Here is a 26,998-nt window from a genome sequence, read left to right as displayed (position 1 = left end):
TGGTTGTCACAATCAATATTTTGATTGTTATGAATTTTTCTACTTTGTAATAAAAATATTTTATATTATAATTTCGACTGTACATCAGTTGCACATACGATGCCATTACAGTCCACTACAGCCTCCTTTTCTCTACAATACTTTAATGGGACGAAGGCATAATTTTGTAATGTTGATATACCCTAGGACTTTAATATATTTCATATCATTAATACATTCTTGTAATTTTTGTTAATCCTTTCTGTCTGTCTATGCAGTTCATGGTTTGTTATACAAAATACGGACAGTTTTTTTTTTTTTAGCAGGTTATATGAATCCATACTCTTGTTCATTCGTTTTCATTTTTTTACCTCCTCCTGAGAGGACTCATCCAAAGAAGATTCCCAATCCTCAACGGCTTCCTCCTTTTTTTCCCAAGGAAGTTCCTACAATAACTCATTCCCACCTAATAGTGGGAGCAGGGGAAGGAGGACACTCATGTTTGCATCCTAAGAATTTCAAAGCAATGAGGCCCTTACGAGCTGGTCCAGCAAACCAGATATGGCTGCAGAAAATTCCAACCTAGACACAATCGAACTGGTGTATTGTGTCCCTGAAACAATGGAAATACCAGATAAGGGCAGGGATTCAGAGCTAAGCTGACCCCTAGTGGAGTCATTATGGTGCACAATATGCAGATGGTCCCCACTACCTGAGAGAGCTCATCGTCCTTTCCCCACCTCTCTGCCTGCGTAACACTGTGGCTTGCTAAGGGTCAGTAGGCCTGTAACCCTAATATGGGAATGGCCACTCCGCAACATGTTTTCTAATACTTGCTGTGCTAGGGCCATGCTGAGATTTTGCTAGAGCTAGTGTTTTGCTGGAGCAGCTGGTTGCTGTCATTGGTTGCTGTCAGCGACACACTGTATACTTCTGCCTACAGACAGTGCCCATTCTGCTGCTCCTGATCATACTCACATTCAGATATTGACGCTTAGAAAAAATCTTCCCGCAGTTCTCATATTCACACATTAGCAGCTCCGTCATTGTGTCCTTTCTGCAAATACAAAAGCTCTTGTTTACATACTGATATAACAGGAAAGAGAAGATCCCCTCAAAGGGAAACTACAAAGGGGTTTTCATTGTGCAAGTTTTTTTGAGTAATTCTTGTGGCTATCTGTATATTACACAAAGTTAATCAAGTTCCATGATTAAACCCTGCTGTTATAAAATCTCAGACATACAGAAAGTGCATTGTCGTCAAGCTGTCAGACCTGACTAATAGACTTGCCCTGAGAGATGGGAGTAGTGAAAGCTCAGTCAATGTGCTATGCTATTTAGCAGGAAGCAGAGCATGCACGGGCAATAAGCAGATGTAGTTAATCCCATCAACATATATAACTGCAAATTTGAAAATGTTGTGCAAAATTGTATTCATTTTGTTAGGACACAAAAAAATGAAAAAAGTGATTAATTGCTGCATTGGAGTACAGGGCAGATTTGCAATTCAAGAAAGCTGCACCCTTGCAAATCCTTTTTCTTTGTAGAAACTTCATTATATGTGTACAATGAATACTACGACACCTCCCAGCAACCCTGTTCCTCCCTTCAAACATTTAATTGATAAACCACTTTACAAAGTGATTGTAAAGTCTCGTTTTTGTATACTTGCAGCCCAGATCCTCTGCTTCTTCGGTGCTCCGGGCCCCTCCCTCCTGTCAAGTGCCCCCACATGAAGCAGCTTGCTATGGGAGCACCAGATCTGAGTCACAGCTCCCTGTGTCCATTCAGACACAGAGCCCTGACCCAGCCCCACCTCCTCTCTCCCCTGATTGGCTAGCTGACTTTGATTGACAGCAGTGGGGCGCCAATGGTGCCGCTGCTGTGTCTCAGCCAATCAGGAAGGAGAATCTCGGACGGCTGAGACACCCATGGACATTGCTGGACAGAGAGGGACCTCAGGTAAGTATTGGGGGGGGGGGCTGCTTCATATCCCCTTTAATTATACCGACTTAAATATAAATACTATGATTAACCTTCTGCAGTGAAATGTGTTCGAGAGAAGGGTCAGGCAGGAGCTATCATGTGTTATGTGCTGTGTGTGTGGAATAAAGTATATTGACAAAAAAAAACAATTAACCAGTTTACTTTTGGAGAGAATACAAAATAGCTAAAAGCCCAGTTTTTTTGTTTTTTACTGTCTGTGTCCTTACCTTAACTAAAGCCACACAATTTATATACTGTCTGCATTCCGTTGGAGAGAATTAACTTTACTTCCTTTCCCATACATACAACAGGAAGTAAGAGGAAATCTCTCGATTTAGGGAGAACCCCGTTTTTAGACAGTTGTCAACAGAACAAGTGTTTCTACTGGAGGATTTCCTGTCCCAGTGACTCAGAATTTTGTATTTTCCTTGTTTTCACTCTACCAGGACACAAAGAGGGTAACTCTCTCCATTGGGCACACAAACAATAAAAAAAACCTAGGATAGGTTCCATCTCTTCCCTACTCCATAACCCAAATTGGAACTAATGTGTGTGTCTGCATGACCGCTGAAGAGACAACAGATTGCAAACTCCTGTGGGGATAGCAATCGATGCAAACTCTGGAAAGCACAACTGAACTTGTCAATGGTATATAATAAAAAAAAAATGATTACATTGAGTGGCCTACAGATGTGGTGCTTGGGGAAATTTGCAGGCACTGTAGTACCACCTAGGGGCAATTTGTATATACTACAGCAAATTACAACATGTCCATCAGAAAATAGTCCTTACAAATCCAACAAGGGGGTTTATTCCTCATTTAAAGCGATGTTAAACCCAAAACCAAACATTTATTATATTGCAACTTACACATTACATATGTGGTACAATTATAGCGAAGGAAAAACATGACAAACATATCAGCATAATGTCAACAAATGTCACCATGCGGAGGATGCGTGGTGCACATACAAATGAATGTCAGACAGAGATCAAGACATAAGCAGCATAAGATGATCCCAAACATGTGATAATAGTAAGCATCACCTACGATAAATAAACAGGTAACGCTCATAACGACAGCCATGGCTGCCAAATCTTTTCATATATCTTATGCCGCGTACACACGATCGTTTTTCATGACGAGAAAAGTTTTATTTTTTTTAATTGTCATTAAAAACGATCGTGTGTAGGCTCCAGAGCATTTTTCTCGACGTGAAAAATGGGCATTAAAAATTTAGAACATGCTCTAAATTTTCACGTCGTGAAAAACGGTCGTGTGTAGGCTTTAACGACGGGGAAAAAACGTGCATGCTCAGAAGCAAGTTATGAGACGGGAGCACTTATTCTGGTAAAACTAGTGTTTGTAATGGAGATAGCACATTCGTCACGCTGTAACAGACTGAAAAGCATGAAGACTGAAAAGCGCGAATCGTCTCTCAGCAAACTTTTACTAACACGAAATCAGCAAAAGCAGCCCAAAGGGTGGTGCCATTTGAATGTGTTTAAATTATTTTTATTGTTTTCACATAAATAGAAAAACGTTACATACTTTCTTTAAAGACATTTTTAAAATCACCGATCGTTATAAAATTCACAAGTTCTTCATACATATAACATTAACATATACAGACTACATATTACAACAATACAAAAAACATTTGTGTGGGTACAGGGCTAGGTCCAACCTTACAATACTGTCTCTATAATGATGTCCTTTAAACTAGGGGCACATTCCCCTCTCCTCTCCTCCCCCCCCAATAAGCCCAGAAAAAAAAAGGAGTGAAAAAGTGAGAATTTTTTTTTATTTTTTTTTGAAAAAATTTAAAAAATTTAAAAAGAGGGAGCAGGGACAAAGGGGTTGTACCTGCTCCCCCCTCTGTACCCGTCCCATTCCTTATATATATATATATATATATATATATATATATATATATATATATATATATATATATATATACAGGGCTTTTTTTCAGGGGGAACTTGGTGGAACTCAGTTCCACCACCTTTGGCTCAGACCCTTTGGTGCCTGCTCACCACAATCACTTGTTAACACAGAAGTCTGGTTTCTGTGTTTACAAGTGACAGCTCTACACTCTGTGTGTAACCCCCCTGAACTCTGCACTCTGTATGTAATGCAATTCTGGTATTTAATGCCCCTTTAAGACCCTTCTACTGTTTGTGAAATCTGAACGGGGTCGTGGTTGAGTTCCTGCACCTATTTTCTGAGAAAAAAAGCTCTGTATATATATATATATATATATATATATATATATATATATATATATATAAAATGTATATACACCCAAGTGTCTCTTGTCTTCAGAACAAGAGAAAGAGAAGAGAAGAGAAAAAAAAAGGGGGAAAAAAGACCATAGGGAACTAATCCCTTTTATAGTATAACCCATCCCTATCCCCGTGTCCTTATATGTGTCATTACTTTTTAAGGAAGTGAGATGGTGGACCTTCTGTCCTCCCTGTCACTTCATATTATGTGAAAGGAAAACAAAAAAAAAAGGGGGGGGGGGGGTGAAAGAAAAAAAAAAGATCCCTTTGTAGGTACCAGCCTGCAAATTTTCTTCTCTCCCCATAATCCTCAGATAAATCTGGGATTGCTTAAAGTATGTCCATTTCCCCCAGATTTCTTGGAATTTTATTTCTGCCTCTTCTTGATAGCTTATTAACTCCTCCATTACTCTTATTTTATCTACCTCACTAAACCATTTAAAAGAAATGGGGTGAGGGATGCTCTATATTCTTTCCTCTGACCTTCCATAGCATGAAATAAACCAGGGCTCGACAAATCCCGGGCGCCATCTGGTGGTGAGCCGTTGGTATTACAAGTTATTACCAACAGATGTGTAAGCTGGCGCCATCTGGTGGTGGCCGTTGGTATTACAAGTTAAGCATTACAAGTTAAACAGCAATTCTAATGTAATTTTTCACTATTTTCACTGCTATCTTCTTCCCTCTAATTAGAACTCCCAAACAATATATATTATTTTTAACCTAACACCCTAGAGAATAAAATGGCGAGCGTTGCAATACTTCCTGTCATGCCGTATTTGCACAGCGGTCTTACAAGCGCACTTTTTTGTGAAAAAAATTACATTTTTTTTAATTAAAAAATAAGACAACAGTAAAGTTATCCCTATTTTTTTTTTATATTATAAAAGATAATGTTACGCCAAGTAAATTCATACCCAACATGTCACGCTTCAAAATTGCGTCCGCTCGTGGAATGCCGACAAACTTTTACCCTTTAAAATCTTCATAGGCGACGTTTAAAAAAATCTACAGGTTGCATGTTTTGAGTTACAGAGGAGGTCTATGGCTAGAATTATTGCTCTCGCTCTACCAATCACGGTGATATCTCACATGTGTGGTTTGAACACCGTTTACATATGCAGGCGCTGCTCACGTATGTGTTTGCTTCTGCGCGCAAGCTCGTCGGGACGGGGCGCGTTTTCTGGCTCCTAACTTTTTTAGCTGGCTCCTAGATTCCAAGCAAATTTGTCAACCCCTGAAATAAACATTTCCAGGGATCCAATCCTATCTCCTTCCCTTCTATCTGTTTTATTAGGCCTAGTACCTCCACCCAATATGTTTGAATAAATCTACATTGCCACCAGATATGAGCATGATTTCCTTCTTCTCCGAATTCCCTCCAACACAGGGACGATGTATCACAATTTATTTTATGCATTTTAGTGGGGATAGTACCATTTGGTCAATAGTTTATAGTTCATTTCTTTCACCTTTATATCCTTTGAGGTGGAGTGTACATAGTCCATGACCCTCTTCTTCAACCTCTCTGGAGCTTTTTTGTTTTAGTTCAATCTCCCATTTTTCCAGAGGGTGTATTAACCCCTCCTCATTAGAGGATATCAGCAACCTGTATATTTTAGAAATCATCCCTTTTCTGTTCATCCCTCCCTGGTCTATCAGCCTCTCCCAGGGATTTAATCTTTCAACACTTCGCAATGGCTTTGGGAGGGATTCAGTGAAATGTTGGAGCTGCATATATCTCCAACTATCCCACTGCGATATTCCATATTTCTCTCGTAATTCTTCTAATTGGCATAGCATATTCCCCTTTAAAACATCCCCTAACCTCAGTCTATCCAAGTGAGTCCACTTTAGGTACAGTTTATTATTTTTCCCCGGTGGGAAATAATTTCCCATTAAGGGCATCAATGGGCTATTATATTGCCTTTTCGTATCCTTAATTACTTTGTCCCATATTTTTAGTGTTTCTATTGTAATTGGGGCAGATGCCTTAGGAAGATCTCTGTATTTTTTCGAGATCCAAATAATCTGACCTAACTCCTTTTTATTCATATTCTCTTCTAGGGATACCCATTTCTTATGTGATGTATTATGAACCCAGTCTATAACTCTTTTTATTACTGCTGCTTCATAATATTTTTGGGGGTCTGGAAGTAGTACCCCCCCATTTTCTTTTGATCTACTCATTGCTTTATATGAGATACGACTTCCTCTCCCCTTCCAGACAAATTTGAATGGAACTTCCCCTTTATAGTGCCGTTGTACGTGTTGTATGTCACCGCGCTTTGCGCAAGCATTTTTTTTTTCACGATCGTGTGTATGCAAGGCAGACAAGAATGACGTCGAGAAAAACAACGTTTTTTCTAGGACATTAAAAATGGTTGTACGCGGCTTTAAAACTAGTAGTGGTGCGTCCAATAAGGGCACACGGGCGCATAAATCTATCCATGGCCTCTGCGGCCACCCCCTATTCAGGCGTCCGGCCCCTTTTCAGACGCCGGGCACCTGAATTACAGTGTGTATTTTTGAAACACCTGATTAGAGCCATAGGTTCTAATAGGCTTCAAAAAAGTTAAACACAGGTGTGTTAGAAAAGTGAATCAACATTCGATTTTCTAACACTGAGCCGCCTCTCCGCCAATCAGGAAGCGTGGGTCTGTTACCCGTCACCTCTACGCCTATCAGGAGGAGGGGAGGAGACACATGGAGGACACAGCTTGCTGCTGTCTGACCCACTGCAAGGTCCCACAGCTCGCCACCGTCATCTGCTGTCTGACCTGCCACCGAGATAGGGTAAGTGCCGATGGGGCACAGTGGCAGCATTTGGGGCACAGTGGCAGAATTTTATGGGCACAGTGGCAGCATTTGATGGGGCATAGTGGCGGCATTTGATGGCACAGTGGCTGCAATTGATGGGCACAGTGGCTGCAATTGATGAGCACAGTGGCTGCAATTGATGGGCACAGTGGCTGCAATTGATGGGCACAGTGGCTGCAATTGATGAGCACAGTGGCTGCAATTGATGGGCACAGTGGCTGCAATTGATGGGCACAGTGGCTGCAATTGATGGGCACAGTGAGGCTGCAATTGATGGGCACAGTGAGGCTGCAATTGATGGGCACAGTGAGGCTGCAATTGAGTTTTTTTTCAGTATTTTAATTTTTCAGTTTGTTTGTGCCCCCCCAAAAATTGCATCAATGCAATGCATCAATTGCAAACTCCCATGACGATAAAGATGGGGGAGAGGAAGAGGCCCACTTACAAATAATTTCTTTCTTAGCATAATAAAAAAGAAAATAATAGTTTGGTATTGCTAGGCCTCTGTTTCATTACAGTATCATAAATGCCTAATACAGCAAGCTCAAGAGTCACTGGGAGAGACAGCTCTAAGCAAGTATTAATAAGGGCAAAGACCTCCAGCCAGAACTGGGGCAACCTGGGGCAGGTCCAGAACATATGAAAAAAGGTACTAATGGAGGAATGGCAACGGGCACAGTCGGGAGACCTGCATGGATACATTTGATGCTGTCTCTGAGGTGTACACTCTGTGAGGAAATTTCATTTGGATTAGCATAACTAATCTGGAGTTATCTTCAAAGCACTCCTCCCAGGTTTCCCTATTAGAGCAGGTATGTTCGCACTCCACCGCTCCCATAATTTTTCTATTTCTATTTTTCAATAGTGCTAGATAAAGTGTCGAAAGGGGTTTAGAGAGCTGCTCTTGGGAGAGAAGATCCTCGATCACAGTTTTTCTCAACTCCAGTCCTCAAGTCACCCCAACAGGTCATGTTTTCCAGCAGAATGTATCAATTTAGATGGATGAGACAAACCATTTACCAATGGCAGGGGTGCTTAAAATGATCAGCTTTTATTTATTCATATAAAACCTTTATACCAAAAGGAAAATATGTTTGCTGTAACTGATTATAAAGTAGTAGCTGGAGTTTGGCTTCAATTTGCTAGTGCATCTAAATCTGCTAATACATTTAACTTTACCCTCCCGCCAGACAACGTTGCTGTATGCTGTGCCTCCTGTGCTCATTCCCCCAAAGATGTGTCTCACTAATACCGGAGGTGTGTTACTGGCCAGATCACCAGGTGAAAACATCTAATGATTGGTCAGCTGCAATATAATACACTTTGGTCTTTGGTTTAATACTGCTTACAAGAGCAATTTCAGGCATCTAGTGAGACCATTCAGTCAACTTATTCTGTGTTATCCAGTGAACACTGCAAGAGTGCTAAAATCATAAAGTTCATCCAATTTACAGTACCCTAAAGCAGAACACCTGTTTTTATTTATTTTTTTATTATTATAGGACCACATTAACTTTATTAAATTAATTATTGAACTAGATGGACTAGTGTCTTTTTTTTCAACCTTTGTAACTACGTAATTAAAGGCAAAGTTCACCTTTAATAACATATTACACCTGTATTTAGAGTGTAACATCTAACATGTACCTGCACCCCCTGATCCAAGTAATGATCCAGCAGGACATGTATAGCCAGAAACCAGTATGTAAAAGTTCAGGAAAACCCTGTTTTACCTTGTGCATGTCACTGGTCCTATTCAGGGTCCAGGCTTTGCCTGTCACGATCGGCACACCACAGAAGGGGTCTTCAGGGACTGAGTCCCATAGGAATGGAGCACAGTCTTGGACCTATGTACAGTATATATCATCCTATGGCTAACTAAATCGTTCCACCACATGCCAAGTTAAGTGGCAAATGCAGGATAACAATGCCCAAAGCAAACATTACAGCCACAGGGTTCGAGTATCGCTTCCAAGGTATACACCGATGGTAACAGATCCAGAAACTGCTAGTGAAAAAGCATAAAGCAATAAGCAGCCAGATCTTGATACAAATTTCAGTCGAAAAAGGGAAGAAAAACTGGTGAAAAATAGAAAAAAATCCACTAGCAAAAAGTTGGAGCCTCACTGAGTGCATGGGGTTATATTGAATTCTAAAATTGTGCATCTTCAAAGGTAAAACTTCAACCAAATAATTAAATATACAGTGGAACCTCGGATTGCGAGTAACGTGGTTAACGAGCGTTTCGCAATACGAGCACTGTTTTAAAAAAAATCCTAACTCGGTTTGCGAGTGTTGTCTAGCAAAACTAGCAGGATTCAGGCCAAATCGGTGTGCATTACCGTGTTTGGCCTGAGGTGGGGGGGGGGGCGGCCGAGCCGAGCCAAACGGCGCCAATCGCAGCCTCTCTGCCCCCCCCCCCCCACCACACCTCTGTGGCTGCATGCGGTATTGCATGCCATTGAAGTCAATGCAGAAACAAATTATTTTAGTTTCCATTGACTTCAATGGGGAAACTCGTTTTGATATGCGAGTACTTTGGATTAGGTGTATTCTCCTGAAACGGATTATGCTCGTAATCTGAGGTTCTACTGTACAGTAGTATGTAAACATACACAGTAGCGATCTAAAAATGTTTAGTATTGACTTCCGGTTCCGGCGCCGCATGTAGGAGTCGCAAGCACCGGAGGCTCCGTCTAGACCGCTGGGAAACCTACATATAAAACCCCGATACTGACCCGGATTTCGGCTATCCACCGCGCCTACACATCGCCCTAGCCCCGGAGTATGGAGCGATACCTCACACAGCAGCGGACACCCAGAGAACCCGGCGCAACGGAGGTTTCACCGGACGCCTCGGCATCGTCCAATATGGCGACCGCACCACGAGGTAACCCTCCTCTCCAGGGCGTTCAATCCCAGCCTACACACGAACCCCCTGCACAAGGTACCTCACCGCAGGAAGAAATGGACACGGTGGCTGCTAGCTATGTGGCGCAAGACAGTACACACGAGAGGATAGCCAAGGCGGTAGCAGCTTTGCTCTCACCCACCATCACGGCTGCTGTGGAGAAGGCAGTTGCGGTGGGCATGCAGCAGCTTCGCAAGGAAGTGGGAGAGCTCTCCTTGAGAATATCCACTGCGGAACAGCGGCTGTCCTCAGTAGAGGATGATCAATACAACACACATGGGTCCATGGAGCGGTTTATCCAGGACCAGCAACACCTCCATGAACGCATGGAAGATCTGGAAAACCGCTCCAGGAGGAATAATTTGAGGATTATTGGCCTCCCTGAGACTTACAAACCAGGCTCCCTGCTCGATATCTGTTCTACTGCCCTCCCCGAGTCTTTGGGCCTAGGCCGCAAGTGCGTAGTAGAAAGAGCGCATCGCATAGGGGCTGTGTCGGAAGACCGCGCCAGACCCAGGCCTGTAATTGCACGATACCTGAACTATGCTGACCGTATGGATGTCCTGCAGAGCTTTCGCAAAGCGCGAGCGGCGGAGCTGGATGGCCACAAACTACTGATTTTTGCGGACTACTCCGTGGAGGTCTCTCGAAAGCGCAAGGAATTCCAACCTATGTGTGCTGAGCTATACAAGAGAGGCATACGCTTCACATTGGCTTATCCCGCCATTTTACGTCTGCAAGCCCCAAATGGCGACCAGCTTACATTACAATCTCCTGACAAGGCCCGTGCATATCTCCAGTCTCTTAATGCCGATCGCACATCATCGGTCACTTATGCCGACAGAGTTAAACAGGGCCCCAGAGACCAAAGAAGCCCCAGGAAGGACCCGCCAAAGCGCCTGAAGCCCACAACTGCACCTGGTCAACAGGATTCCGGCTGACTGACGAATACCATGCTTCATGCTCCCGACCTGGGGGGGTCGGTATATGCCGTTTGTGTCTACCCTAGCCCTATATGATCTTTACTGAGACGACACAGGGAGACTGGCTCTACTGCCCACCCATTGCCCCTGTTTCCTTTTTTTTTTCTTTCCTTTTGTCACCGTCACTGCAGATGGGTGCTGTTAGTCATGCACACAGAACCAATATGTTATGCTGCTCTTGCATTAATGCGAAGTACTATGACCAGCCCTAGTTATAGTGTGTTCTCTTTTTTCTTGACAGTTTATTACGCACCAGGTTGATTATGTTAATGTGCTCTTATTGTTTTGTCATTCTACCCTCGAGGAGGGTGCTCATGCATTCCCGCTGCTGGGCCTCCCCGAGGATGGGAACGCTTACTAAATACTAGTAGGGTGGTGACTATCTATTTTCACTGCTTTCATGAGGGGGCAGTGTTCGGTTATCTGTGTATCCCATGATCGCGGCCTGACGGTACATCCGGTAGAGGAAATGCATGCGGAAAAAAGTGAAGTCTCGGTTTGTGATATTTTCTTTAGTCTCTAACTTGTTTTCTTTGTTTTTCTTTACTCTTTTAACTGCACCCCTTTTCCTGATGAGAGGATGGTTCCACCCACGATATCTCCGAACAACAAGGATCTGCGCTCTCCTCCGCGATACACAAGGTCAGCACTTAACACAACACGCGCGCTCGCGACCTCACACGTGTAACCCTACATTACATATTCCATGGCTCAAATTAGTGTAGTCTCATGGAATGTAAAGGGGCTCCGGTCACCTGCCAAACGCATGAAGGTCCTAAGGCATTTGAAACGCCTTGGGACCGACATCGCTCTACTCCAGGAAACACATCTGGGGGAAGGCGACTTCTTCCGGATGCAGAAGTTATGGGTGGGGAAGGTATTAGGGTCGGCCTCTGCTGGCCGCAGGGCGGGCACTCTTATCTTGTTTAATAAAAATTTAGTTTATGATGTACTATCGGTTGACAGGGACGATGAGGGCAGACGGATCTCAGTGCACCTCAAGCTCCCCTCCGGGAACCTCAGGGTATCTAATATTTACGCTCCAAACTCCCCCGACCAAGCTTACTTTACCAAACTGACATCCCTGCTGGCAGCCGACGGAGACATCCCTCACCTCATAGGAGGAGACTTCAATTCTACCTTTTGTGATACAGAAGATAGGTCAGGCACACAACGTAGCGTTCCAACGACCCGTCTGACTCGTTCGACACATCTTTCACATATGGTCCAGGCTCTCAACCTGGTTGACACGTGGAGGCTGCAACACCCTTTAGATAGAGAGTACACCTTCTTCTCCCCGGTACACGGATCTTTTGCTAGGCTGGATTATCTTCTATGCACCCTTTCCCTGTTACCCAAAGTTAATACTACTGATATACATGACCTGGTGATCTCTGACCACTCTCCTATAGCTCTCACGCTACATGTCTCACAAATCGGTCCAGGGCTTAGGCAATGGAGGTTCCCGTCACACCTGACTCAGAATGACAACTTTAAGACGATGCTCGCTGAAGCGTGGTCTGATTTTGCGCATAACAATAGCCAACATGTGGATGACCCGAATCTATTTTGGGAGGCGAGCAAATCCTGTTTGAGGGGGAGGATTATTTCATTTACGGCGGCGTATACTAAGAACACGCGGAAGAAATATTTAGATGCTAGCACCCGGGTAAGGTCGGCCCAATTTCTCTTAAATTCTAATCGTACGGATGAGAATCTCACAGCTTGGAAGGAAGCTAAAGACCAATTTGATACTTGGGCAGAGAAGGTGGAGTCGATGAAGTATTCTGCTTCTCAGCTCCACTATTACAAATTTGGCAATAAAGCCGGAAAGCTACTCGCGAGACTTACGAGGGGCTCGTTCACTCCGACACATATTGCTGCTTTACGTAACCCAGACGGCTCATTGTCCACAGAGCCCAAAGATGTTAACAAAACATTGGAGGATTTCTACACTCATCTCTATGGCCTGGAGCCCATAGACGAGGGAGTGGCTCAGGAATGGCTAGATAGCGTTATATTACCGCAAATTGACCCTGAAATGTTGACACGATTGAACGCCCCTATCACCCTGGAAGAGATCAGAACCACCATAGGCGGTCTCTCCGCCGGCAAGGCCCCGGGTCCAGATGGTTATTCCCCTGAATTTTACAAATTGATGAAGGCAGAAGTGGCCCCTACGCTCCTCTCTGTGTATAACCATATTTGGAGTGGCGGGCCGTACCTCCCGACTGGCCATTTGGCTAATATCAAGCTCATCGCGAAGAAGGGCAAAGACCCATTGGACCCTGGCTCCTTCCGCCCTATTTCCCTACTAAACGTAGACTCTAAGATACTCTCTAAAATAGTGGCCTCCAGGCTAGGTGACATTATGCCCTCCATTATACACACTGCGCAGTCGGGTTTCACTAAAGGGCGGTCTGCATCAGCCAACATCCGTAAAGTGCTAGTGGCCCTGGATTATGCACAATCTCATCCCTCGCAAGAAGTAGCAATAATCACATTAGACGCCGAAAAGGCGTTCGATAATGTTAGTTTCCGCTGGTTGTCCCTAGTGATGCTTAGATTTGGTCTGGTGGGCCCCTTTAATACATTTATCCACAACATGTACTCTGCTCCCTCGGCTACGGTGACGGCAGCAGGGATACAGTCACCTCCCTTCAGACTGCACAAAGGCACGAGACAAGGTTGCCCCCTTTCCCCTCTACTTTTTAATCTAGCCATAGAGCCTCTCTCACGCCTCTTAAGTGCTACCCCTCTTTTACATGGTGTGACTTTTGGTCGTGAGGACCTGAGGGTGGCTCTCTTTGCCGACGATATACTTGTCTTTTCCACCTCCCCCCAGACTGATGTCCCTGCCATACAGACGATTTTTGACACTTTTCGTAAGTGCTCGGGTTTAAAAATAAATTTTTCTAAAAGTGAGATTCTCCCCGTCGGGTCATATACCCCCCATCGAAGCTTGTCCCCTTATTCCTCCCTTCGGATCGCGAACAGACATATCACCTATCTGGGACTCAAAATTGGTAAGGAACCGTCCTCTCTCTACTATCTAAACTACCCACCATTGATAGATAGGATGGTAAATGAACTAGGGGTCTGGGCGGGTCTTCCGCTCTCGTTCTTTGGGAGATGTGCGTTGTTCAAGATGGTAAGCTTTGCACGCCTGCTCTATCCTCTGCAGACATTGCCTTTGCTTTTAAAGCACAAGGATGTTCAGTCTATAAATAAAGCGGTTACCAAATTCATTTGGGGAGGAAGCAGGCCGAGGATTGCACTAGCGAAGCTGTATCTCCCGAAGGGCGAGGGCGGGGCGGGCCTCCCGAATATTAGACTTTACAATCTGGCGTGTCTGTTGAGGGTTGGCATAGATTGGATACGGTGCTCTTCCCGTTACACTAATTATGAATTAGAATCAGCCATGGTCTCTCCAGTGAACTTGACTGCGCTCCTCCATAGTTCCCTCCAAAGCCTTCCTAACCCCATAAAACAAAATTTACTCTTTAGGGACACGATAGTGGCCTGGAGAGAGGTGAGGAAAAAGTCAGGACTCTCTCCTCATGTATCTATGCATCTGCCGATCCAGGGTAACCCCATGTTTACGCCCAGTTTACGCTATGAACCTTTCTCTAAGTGGAAAGACAAGGGGCTGACAAGGGTATGCTCTTTGTTCCAAGACTCAACTAGCACCCCCAAACCTCTTGTACAGCTATCAGGGGAATATTTAATGCCTACAGGGGATTTTCTATTAGTCATGCAAATCGTTGACTTCATTCATAAAGTGTGCCCCAATAAGCTTATTAGATTCCAGCCATCCTTCCTGGATAAACTGATAACAGGTAACAGATACTCTATAACAGACATTTACTCTCCTCTGAATATGCAGTTCTCTAAGCCCTTGAGCGCCACCTCTATGACTAACTGGTCCAAGGACTTCTCGGCTCCAATAGATGTCGAAGATATTGTCCGGGGTTATAGACTCACTAGGGGTGTCACTCCCTGTGAATCCTGGAGGGAAACGCAATTCAAAATAATGCATAGAGCATATTACCCTTTTTCTATGACACGCTCCCCTGACATAGGACCTGCGTGCCCTTGGTGTTTGAGGAACAAACCTAGCCTATTACACCGGCTATGGGACTGTCCTGCTATTGAAGAATTTTGGTCAAATATAATCTACTATATACATAAGGTGACGGACTGCCTCCTGGAAAAAGAACCTAGACTATTGTTGTTTGGTTGCCCTCCCGATGGCACAGAACGGTCCTGTGCTTATAATCACCTCCCTCGCGGCCTCCGTAACTGGATACTTACCACGCTATTGGTGGCCCGCAGGACCATCCTGGGCCATTGGATATCGGCCACCCCCCCCTCCCTTGCAGCAATGATTGGGAGCTTAAGATCCTTACTATACAGAGAAAACCTGGACTCCCATAATCATCATCTACACTCGAGAGAGAAATTTGACGAGAAGTGGTCGCTGTTCGCTAACATCGCCCTATCTACATCTGAACGCTCGGCCCTGTCGACTAGTCCTTTTCTATTCTTAGATAAGAGCCCTATCGGAAGTGTGAACCCCCCCTTCTGACTGTTCACCCAATCCACCGATATATGAACCCTAAAGTATCCACTACCTGCTATCTATTTCATTGCAATGTATAGACTCTTTTAGGGATGGTCGTAGATTAGTGAACCGATTGTTTCAGATAGGAAACGCTACCTTGTTGTTCTATATGTTTTTATTCATCTGCATAGGCTAAGATCTCGTTGATTTTGCTTACGATTATACTGCCCTTGTGCTATGCCTCCTCTCCTCTCTTCTTCTCCTTCTCTCCCCCTCTCTCTTCCTCTTCCCCCACCCCTCCTCCTCTTTTTCTCCCTATACCTTTTTCCTCGCTATACTTCTTCGTTCTCTCTTCTTGGTACCTGCCTTGACTATAGGTTGTTATTCTTGTCATATGATATCTTGCTTTCATGATATGATGCAATTAGTATTCTTTAGAAGTCAGATGCCTTGATCACTGGTCCCAGCGGCTATGATGCTTACAGACATACTTCACTATTCTTTTCGCTGGATATGCATGTACCATGTCACTATATTGTTTAGTTTCTTTTCTGTATCCTCCTTTATCGTTTTAAAAAAAAAAAAAATTCAATAAAATATTGTTTAAAAAAAAAAAAAAAAAAAATGTTTAGTATTGAACACACACTTATATTTACTTAGTGATTGTTACAGTAATAATAATTGGATAAATACTGATCACTTGCCTGATCCTCTTTTTACTTATCTGAGCCAGTTCTTCATCCACATCAGGCTTGAGTCTGTAAAAAACACGAAGCTAAAATTATTATTAATGAACTCAGGGCAGGGCATTGACACAAAATGTGTGAGGGTGTCCAGTACTGGGTATGCAATGCTGTGGCTCTGCCGCTGCATAGTTTGCGATTAACTGGATGTAGTTAGTGACTTGAAAAGCTCTTCTATTGAAAAAAGAGGGATTTGGACTTCCATGTAAATTCCATATTGTGGGGTACAGTATAGGACACAGTCAACTTATTCATATATCATGTGTTAAGGCTCATACCTTCAGGTGATTGGATACTGGCAAGCTTTTGAGGACACGCCCCCTCAAGGCACCTCTCCAATAACCCTACCTTCCATAAGTCCTTAGTTTTGTAGCAAGCAATGCAGAGTAACAAGAAGAGTTAGGGAGGGTGGTTTGTGTCCCATACTGTGATGGATTAGGCAAAAAATTCCTATTTTTAGTTAAGCTAATTATTTTATTAGAACCAATCAATATTCTTTTGATTTCTTTTTTATATTCTTTTATATACTTATATTGTTTTCATATTCATTATATACAGTGGGTGACCGCGATATTGTGTCAATCTCGCTCCCTTTCTCGGCGAGATTGACCACCTACGAGCTTCATCACGGGAGCCAGCGCCGAGCTGGCCGCGATGGAGACAAAGCCGTCATAGAAGCGACGGGAGATCCGACTTGGATTCCTGCCAATTCTAGCTGCGACATTCCGTATGCATTCCTGAGAGGGAGAATCCACGCCAATTTTTAAATAAAAAAAACGACATGGGTTCTCCCCCCCAGGAGCATACCAGGCCCTTAGGTCTGGTATGGGTTGTAAGGAGACCCCCCCTACGCCGAAAAACCGACGTAGGGGGTCCCCCTACAATCCATAACAGACCCGTATCCAAAGCACGCTACCCGGCCGGCCAGGAAAGGAGTGGGGACGAGCGAGCGCCCCCCCCCCTCCTGAGCCGTACCAGGCCGCATGGGGGGGTTGGGTGCTCTGGGGCAGGGGGGCGCACTGCGGGGGCCCCCCCACCCCAAAGCACCCTGTCCCCATGTTGATAAGGACAGGGCCTCTTCCCGACAACCCTGGCCGTTGGTTGTCGGGGTCTGCGGGCGGGGGGCTTATCGGAATCTGGGAGCCCCCCAAATAAGGGGGCCCCCAGATACCGACCCCCCACCCTAAGTGAATGGATATAGGGTACATCGTACCCCTCCCCATTCACCTGGAGGCAAAGTGTTAAAGTTAATAAAAACACGACACAGGGTTTTTAAAATAATTTATTAGTCTGCTCCGGAGGCCCCCCCTGTCTTCTTTAGCTCTTTCACCAGGGGGGCTTCTTCTTTCGCTCTCTGGGGGGGGTCTTCTCCGTTCTCGGGGGTCTTCTCCGCTCTCCGGCACTCTCCGCTGTTGACTCGGCGCACCCCGGTTCTTCTCCCGATGTCCGGTGCCTTCTCCTTCAGCGCTGGCCGCCGCTATCTTCGTGTGTTAGCTCAATTACTAGCAGGTGGCCAGCACGCTCTTCTGTGACGTCATCTTTTTCTCTTCTCTTCTTCTCCCTTTTTCCGATGTTGACCCGACGCTTCTTCTCGCTGCAATGACAGGTACGCGGCTTGCATCCGACTTATATAGGCCTCACAGTCCCATCATGCTCCGGTACCCACCCACGTGGGTGGGTATCACGTGGGTAGGTACCGGAGCATGATGGGACTGTGATGTCGTAGGTGGCCTATATAAGTCGGTGCGAGCCGCCGCACCCGGCATTGCAGCGGGAGGAAGCGACGTGTCAACACCTAGGAAAGAAGAAACGAAGACAGCAGAAGGCGACAGAAGAAGAAGCAAGAAGACAGAAGTAGAAGCAAGAAGACAGAAGAAGAAGCAAGATGAAGACAGAAGCACACCACCCCCCCGCCGAAGACGTCAGAGGAAGCCCGCCAGGGGGTGGGCGCTTTTATAAAAGCGACCCCCCCGGCGGCGGAAGAGAACCAGATGGCGGGAAGAAGAGCGACCCCCCCGGCGGCGGAAGAGAACCAGACGGCGGCGAAGGACGGCACCCACCCCCGCCGAAGACGTCGGAGGAAGCCCGCCGGTGGGGGGCTTTTATAAAAGCGACCCCCCCGGCGGCGGAAGATAACCAGATGGCGGGAAGAAGAGCGGCCCCCACCCGAAGACGTCAAAGAAGCAAGTCCCCCTGGTGAAAGAGCTAAAGAAGAGGGGGGCCCCGGAGCAGACTAATAAAATATTTGAATACCCTGTGTTGTTTATTTGTGTTTACTCTTTGCTTGCAGGTGAATGGTTAGGGTACGATGTACCCCATATTCATTCACTTAGGGTGGGGGGCCGGTATCTGGGGGCCCCCTTATTAAAGGGGGCTCCCAAATTCCGATAAGCCTCCCGCCCGCAGACCCCGACAACCAACGGCCAGGGTTGTCGGGAAGGGGCCCTGTCCTCATCAACATGGGGACAAGGTGCTCTGGGGTGGGGGGGCGCAGTGTGCCCCCTTGCCCCAGACCCCCCCATGTTGAGGGCATGCTGCCTGGTACGGCTCAGGAGGGGGGGTGCTCGCTCGCCCCCACTCCTTTCCTGACCGGGCGGCATGCTTTGGATACGGGTCTGGTATGGATTGTGGGGGACCCCTGCACCGTTTTTTCAGCGTAGGGGGGGTCTCCTTACAACCCATACCAGACCTAAGGGCCCGGTATGCTCCCCGCCGGATTATTTAAAATCCGGCGGGGAGTTCCCCCTCAGGATTCATACCAAACGCCACCCACGTGTAGAATTGGCGGGAATCCAAGTCGGATCCCCGTCGCTTCTATGACGCGCTCGCTGGAATGTGCTTTTAATATTCCAGCGAGTGTGAGATGTTGGCACCCTGTCGCCGAGAATCAGCGCGATGCTGTCGTGCTAAAAACACATTCTCGTGACAGGTACTGTATATGCATGTGTGAAAAATATGTATCACAATAGTGTTTATTTTCCTTGAAAAGATTTGTCAGATATGTTTTAAACTCAACTTGGATGGAGATACAGAAGGACTAATAATAGGGAACAGATGTGTTCAACCTCCCCCCTTCTCCTCATTTCAATGAAGGAATTTTATGTGTGACCAGAGAACTGTTTATGCCAAATATGGACTTGCAGGAACAGCTGTTACCTTGTCCTCCCCCTTCTTGTATTCACTCAGGAACCAAATATGGCTTTGCCCCTGAAACCCTGGGTATGAGGCCCCTGTACAATGAACAGTGCACAAAGGATTTACACGTGAATTACATGTGCTAAGTACAGACGTCACAGGGGGGCGGGTAAATGGGAGTGAAATGTATAAGCTAACCAATCTGAATGCATATGTTTTGTGATGTCATTTTGTTAATAAAGCAGTCGCCCAGACTGCAGCCATTTCTCTTTAACTTTTGGGAACAAAGCGAGCAGACTGTGTGTCCATTCTTGCCATACAATTTGAGCCAGTGAGCAGTACAGGTTTTCCTGTCTTGAGACAGGGCCCCCATCCTTATCAATACTATACGGCAAGATATGAAATTGACAGCTAAGTTAAAAATTTTCGTATCTTAATCATACAGTACAGGATACAGGTAACCTATTCATACATTATGGGACATCCCAAAGCAATGTACTGTATATAAGGGTGGGCAACAACTAGGCAGCAGAACAACAACAGGGGTAAAAAAAAACAGGTTCAGAGTGACACTAAGAATCTTGTGGCTTAGAGCTGCATGAACAGAAGACTGAACATGCACCTGGTAAAACATTGAAAAAGAATGAACAAAAGACCAGGTGGTGTCCTTACAGAGTTGGGTGACAGAGACTAGCTGCCTAAAGGCCCAGAATTTATAAAGGTTTTCATGAGGAACGTTTACTCACCGGGTCACCTTGTGTGTCTTGCTGTGGCTGCCCTGCTGATCTCCACTCTCAGTTGAAGGTGGTTCTTTTACTGGTGCCTCCCCTGGCAGACTCCCATCGTCTGCATTCCATATCATTTCATCTGATGGGCTTGAATCTTCTTCCAGCATCGGGGGCTCCTCAGTAGTAGCCAAACTGTAAGAAGCAAGTCCAAACATGATGCTTTTTTTATCCAACACTTCATGTCCCTGATATGTGTCTGCTGTACCATGTACTTGTTTGAGAAAGTATCATGTTCTGTTTGTATTGCTTCCTTTGTGTGAAATTCCTGCTGTTCCTGACAGTCCCCTTGCTTTCCTGTTAAATACTGACCACACTAAGCATGAGAGCACACTGGTCAGTTCTCTAGTTGTGCTGGGAACTCAATGTACTCTCCTCAAATTACCAGACTTGTCAATTCACTGGAAAGCTCAGCGTGCTGCTTCTTCCCCCCCCTCCCCCCAGCTCTTATAAAAAAAAAAGGGGAAAAAAATATTTATAATGTTTTTTTTATATCTAAACAAAAATGTTTTGCATTTAATTTCTATTTTAAACTACATAGGTCATACCTCCCAACTTTCTGAGATGGGAACGAGGGACACCTATCAGCAAAAGTATGCAGGCATAGGACACACCCCTTGCCACGCCTCCTTAAAAGGGGAATTGTACAAAAAAACAAGATTGGTTGAACCCACAAGTGATTTTTTTTACCACTACTATTCCTTTATATTGGCTTTTACAATTTACAAATGCAGCAATTTAGAAATCAGATGAAAGGTTTAGCACTGAGATACACTTTTTGATAGATAAAAAGTGTATTTTATATGCATCTATACAGATCAGACCAAAATGAGGGACAAATGAGGAGGAATGAGGGACAGAGGGACATTGCTCGAAATCAGGGACAGTCCCTCAAAATCAGGGACAGTTGGGAGCTATGCATAGGTTGTTTTACAAGGAGACCGTTTACACTTTAACCAGTTGCTGACCACCTACTGCATATTTACTGAGGCAGGTTGGCTCAATTGGGCAAAATCACGCACCTGTAGAGCTGAGCGATTTTGGCACCCCATTTTTTTCCAGATTGACACCGAGCCGATCCTAAGTTTTTAGGCGAGGCCGCGGCTTCGACATATTGTCTGTGGAGCGCCGGTCCTATGGAAAAAAAAATAAATCGATTTGCTCTCGCAACTCGATTCAAGATTCAAAACATTTTTTCCCCAGCCCTACGTACCTGTACGTGATTTCGTGCAATAGCCTCTGGGGGTGTGCTGCCGGAGCCGTGATCGCGCGCTGATTGGCCACAGGGTAGCCAATCAGCGGGTGCCGCGGACGCGGTGTCTGCAGCCAGCCGCGATTGCTCCCCACAGAGATAGAAAACAAGGCAGACCGCTGTTCTGCTAATCAGGAATACGGATCACTGCGTCCATGCAGTGAGCCCATCCCCCACACAGTAAGAAAGCACAAAAAAAAATTGCATTTAAGATCCGACGGCGTAAGAGCTTTACGCCTGTCGGACCTAATGAATATCTATGCGTAACTGATTCTAATGCCACGTACACACGGTCGTTTTATGTGATGAAAAAAAATGACGTTTTTAAAAACGTCACTTTAATTGACCGTGTGTGGGGGAAAACGTTGTTTTATGTCTTCTAAAAAACGACCAAAAAAAATTGAAGCATGCTTCAATTTTATGTGTCGTTTTTCAAAACGTCAACTTTTACTTCACAGAAATTTACCGTGTGTAGCAAAAACGTCGTTTAAAACAACGTTTTTTCATCCGCGCATGCCCAGAAGCTACTTATGAAGCGAGCTTCAATGGAAAAACGTGGTGGAACGTAACCTCGCTTTGCTAGAACATTGTGAGAAAAACGATGGTGTGTAGGCAACTTCGTCTTTGAAAATTGAAGTTTCAAAAACGTCGTTTTTTACTTCACAAAAAATGTCGTTTTTTTTCATCACATAAAGTGATGGTGTGTATGCGGCATTAGAATCAGTTGCATAGATACGACGGCCCAGATTAGGACTTACGACGGTGTACATGGCGTTGCGCCGTCGTAAGCCCTTTGAGAATCTGGGCCAAAGTATCTACAAAGAACTGACCTAAAGAGCATCCTTGTTTGACCCTCCCCTGCCCCTCTCCATCAGCTGTGGGGTCACATTAGCTGAGTGATAGAGAAACATTGGAATACTAGACTGTAAGTTCTAACGAGCATAATAATCTAATAGTAATAATTATATTATTAGTCAGTAAGAATGGGGTGCCTCGAGATTGTCCAAACATTTTCAAAGGGTGCCTTGGCTGAAAAAAAGGTTGAAAAACACTGGGATAGAGAATGTTTTTTCTAGCCTCTGTGGCAGGCTGGGTTCCGGTCCGGATGTTCTGGTCCACTTGAGTCCACAATCAGGTGGACTTCAAATGTCCAGGAAGAGAGCACAGCAGGGCTCTGGCTTGAGACACGTAAAGGAGCCTGAGTTAGAGGAGCTCTGTATGTTGGACTGAAAGGTTTGCTTTACTTTACCGCATGTTTTGTGGGTGACGCACTGTATAGAGAGGAGGCTATTTTGTTTAGTTTAGCGCCGGACGGCAAAGATTTAATTTAGAGCTGGTTCACACAGGCGGCATGACTTTGGGGCCAATCGGCAAGGCGATCTTAAGACGACTTGAGAGACAACTTGCAAAATTACTTCTGTATTGAAGTCAATGCAAGTCGCCCCCAAAGTCGTACAGGAACCTTTTTCTAAGTCAGAGCGACTTGCGTCGCTCCTAATAGAACGGTTCCATTCAGGCCCGTCGCTACAGGACAGGCAAAACAAACAATTGCTTGGGGCCCTGAGCTGGCATGGGGCCCCCAACTTCCCCTTCCCAGGCTGTAGCGTGGCCGAGCTCGTCTTCTTTCCTCCTGTCAGTCCGGCCGAGTACCGTGTGGTACAGGAGATTCAGTGTCCTGTTCCCTGCCGGACTGACAGGAAGTGCACACTGAGTGCTTACTTCCTTTCAGTCCGGCCGGGAACAGGAAACGGAATCTCCTGAACGGCACGGGACCCGGCCGGTGTTCTGCCGAATAAGTTCCGCCCAGTGGATAAGGACCCCCCTTGTACTACGCATGCACGGCACAGAGTCTCCGAAAATACGGCAGGACACCTGACTGACAGGAGGAAGAGGAGCTCGGCCACGCTACAGCCTACAGGTAAAAAAAGGGGAGGTGAGAATGGAAAAATATGGGGGGGGGGTAAAAAGAATGTGAGAATGACCACAGTGATAATGGATCAACAATTCATAATAAATGAATGTGACATATATATATATATATATATATATATATATATATATATATATATATATATATATATATAAGCACAAGTGCATGATAACACAAACACAAGTTGTAACAAGTGATGCTATATGGTGATAGTAAGAGTCTCTCAGTGACTGTGAATAGAAAGAAGAGAGCTCACTGGCACACTGGCACAGCCGGGTGGATGGAAAGTGATCACAAAATGGTAAAATATGAATAAAAGCAATGTGGAAAGCATAAAGATGCTGTCATCTTTATGCTTCCCACATTGCTTTTATTCATATTTTACCACTTTGTGATCACTTTTATTGGCTATATCTTACACTGATTTGTAAGGTATTTTTATAAATAAACCTCATTGGCTGATCTACACCATATTTATATTTCATGCTATTCTCGGGCACTAATGGTTATGCCCTTTTTCGTGCGTGTGTGCGGGGGGGGGGGGGAGGGGCGCCTCCATGTCCATTTTGCTTGGGGGCCCCCTAATTCCTTCAAACGGCCCTGGTTCCATTGAATAGAGTGGACCGCGACTTGTCAGGCGGCTGAGTCGCCTGACAGGTATCCCCTGTGTGAACACTGTTTTGTTTATTTTTATTTGCAAACATCCACCAGATTTTAAAGAAAGGGTGTATTTGCTGACCTTCCTTCAGAAAAGGTGATCCCTCACAAGCTAATCTCCCAATCGTGGTGGATTCAGCGGGCACTTTCTGAAGATGGGAGGAGATGTTAAAGTCCCTGCTACAGGCCAATGCAGCTCAGTGGGAAACCAACCGCCAAGTCGCAGAGGCCACTTCAGCACAACGGGTGGCCCAGCAGGAGATGAACAGGCAGTTCGCAGAGGCTCTGCTGGAACTGAAAAAGGGGTCTGCACCTCCTGTGCCAGTGGAACCAAGAGATGGTACATGCCTCCTACCACCAACAGAAAATGACACATGCTGATGACGTTGAGGCATACCTTGCGACTTTTGAGAGAGTTGCTGTGCGTGAAGGATGGCCAAAAGAGTAGTGGGCAGGTCTGTTGGCCCCTTTTCTAACAGGAGAACCCCAAAAGGCCTATTTTGATCCAGAACCACATAAGGCCCAGGACTATGAGACTCTACAGACAGAGCTACTCGCATGCTTGGGTGTCACCATGGCAGTCCGGGCCCAGCGAGTGCATCAGTGGTCCTACTCCAGCTCACAAATGTTTGACCTGGTCCACCTAACCAGGAAGTGGTTGCAGCCAGGGACCTTGACAGGCCCTCAGATTGTGGAGCGTGTGGTAATGGACCGGTATCTGAGTGCGCTCCCTGCTACTCTGAGGAAGTGGGTCGGACAGGGGGACCCCAAAACTGCTGCCCAACTGGTGGACCTAGTGGAGAGGTACAGTGCTACTGAGGACTTGGTGAATCCATCTATGCCCCACTTCGGTGTGTCTAGGGGTGCAAGATCTCCCAGCGATACTAGTAAGACTATTCCGGGGTTCAAGAGCTTGGGGAGATTTGATAAGACTGTTATTACAACTGATGAGACGGTGGGTCCTAGACCTGGAGACTGGCCAAAGAAGCCAGGAAGGTCTTTGGGACCGTTGAGAGGACCGGAGGTAGAGCATATACAGTGTTTTCTTTGCCATGCATTAGGGCATATTGCTGTGAACTGTCCCATAAATGATGAACCTATGCAATGTGATTATGCTTACAGGGAGTGCAGAATTATTAGGCAAATGAGTATTTTGACCACATCATCCTCTTTATGCATGTTGTCTTACTCCAAGCTGTATAGGCTCAAAAGCCTACTACCAATTAAGCATATTAGGTGATGTGCATCTCTGTAATGAGAAGGTGTGTGGTCTAATGACATCAACACCCTATATCAGGTGTGCATAATTATTAGGCAACTTCCTTTCCTTTGGCAAAATGGGTCAAAAGAAGGACTTGACAGGCTCAGAAAAGTCAAAAATAGTGAGATATCTTGCAGAGGGATGCAGCACTCTTAAAATTGCAAAGCTTCTGAAGCGTGATCATCGAACAATCAAGCGTTTCATTCAAAATAGTCAACAGGGTCGCAAGAAGCGTGTGGAAATACCAAGGCGCAAAATAACTGCCCATGAACTGAGAAAAGTCAAGCGTGCAGCTGCCAAGATGCCACTTGCCACCAGTTTGGCCATATTTCAGAGCTGCAACATCACTGGAGTGCCCAAAAGCACAAGGTGTGCAATACTCAGAGACATGGCCAAGGTAAGAAAGGCTGAAAGACGACCACCACTGAACAAGACACACAAGCTGAAACGTCAAGACTGGGCCTAGAAATATCTCAAGAATTATTTTTCTAAGGTTTTATGGACTGATGAAATGAGAGTGAGTCTTGATGGGCCAGATGGATGGGCCCGTGGCTGGATTGGTAAAGGGCAGAGAGCTCCAGTCCGACTCAGACGCCAGCAAGGTGGAGGTGAAGTACTGGTTTGGGCTGGTATCATCAAAGATGAGCTTGTGGGGCCTTTTCGGGTTGAGGATGGAGTCAAGCTCAACTCCCAGTCCTACTGCCAGTTTCTGGAAGACACCTTCTTCAAGCAGTGGTACAGGAAGAAGTCTGCATCCTTCAAGAAAAACATGATTTTCATGCAGGACAATGCTCCACCACACGCGTCCAAGTACTCCACAGCGTGGCTGTCAAGAAAGGGTATAAAAGAAGAAAAACGAATGACATGGCCTCCTTGTTCACCTGATCTCAACCCCATTGGGAACCTGTGGTCCATCATCAAATGTGAGATTTACAAGGAGGGAAACAGTACACCTCTCTGAACAGTGTCTGGGAGGCTGTGGTTGCTGCTGCACGCAATGTTGATGGTGAACAGATCAAAACACTGACATAATCCATGGATGGCAGGCTTTTGAGTGTCCTTGCAAAGAAAGGTGGCTATATTGGTCACTGATTTGTTTTTGTTTTGTTTTTGAATGTCAGAAATGTATATTTGTGAATGTTGAGATGTTATATTGGTTTCACTGGTAAAAATAAATAATTGAAATGGGTATATATTTTTTTTGTTAAGTTGCCTAATAATTATGCACAGTAATAGTCACCTGCACACACAGATATCCCCCTAAGCCTAGGTTCACACTGCTGCGAATTCAAAATCGCGGTAAAATGCGCGATTTTACCGCGATTTCGCGGCCGCGATTTTGCCGCGATTTCGGCCGCAATTTAATGTAAATCGCGGCCTGAAATCGCAAAAAGTAGTACAGGAACTACTTTTTGAAATCGCAGATGCGGCGTCGCACTGATTAGGACAGTGCCATTGCCGACAATTGCCGCCGATTTGAGATGCGATTTGACATGTCAAATCGCATCTCAAATCGTTAGAAATCGTACCCAGTGTGAACCAGGGCTCAAATAGCTAAAACTAAAAACAAACTAAAAACTACTTCCAAAAATATTCAGCTTTGATATTAATGAGTTTTTTGGGTTCATTGAGAACATGGTTGTTGTTCAATAATAAAATTAATCCTCAAAAATACAACTTGCCTAATAATTCTGCACTCCCTGTTT

At 45.2% G+C, this 26,998-nt stretch overlaps 1 protein-coding gene across 1 annotated transcript in view; it reads right to left on the bottom strand.

The window, feature by feature from the left end:
* LOC120909185 (zinc finger protein 692-like) overlaps nucleotides 1–26,998 on the bottom strand; it is a 159,476-nt gene that overhangs the window by 55,472 nt on the left and 77,006 nt on the right. Inside the window, exons 7-9 of the mRNA XM_040320904.1 lie at nucleotides 20,154–20,327; nucleotides 16,234–16,287; nucleotides 958–1,036 (exon numbers count right to left, since the gene is read on the bottom strand). Coding sequence (XP_040176838.1) covers nucleotides 958–1,036; nucleotides 16,234–16,287; nucleotides 20,154–20,327 — 307 coding nt within the window. The remainder of the gene's footprint in view (nucleotides 1–957; nucleotides 1,037–16,233; nucleotides 16,288–20,153; nucleotides 20,328–26,998) is intronic.

The sequence above is a fragment of the Rana temporaria genome, chromosome 8 (genome assembly GCF_905171775.1).
Source record: "Rana temporaria chromosome 8, aRanTem1.1, whole genome shotgun sequence".
Classification (NCBI taxonomy): domain Eukaryota; kingdom Metazoa; phylum Chordata; class Amphibia; order Anura; family Ranidae; genus Rana; species Rana temporaria.
Note: the sequence above shows the minus strand (reverse complement) of the source record. Positions and strands in the feature narration are given on the sequence as shown.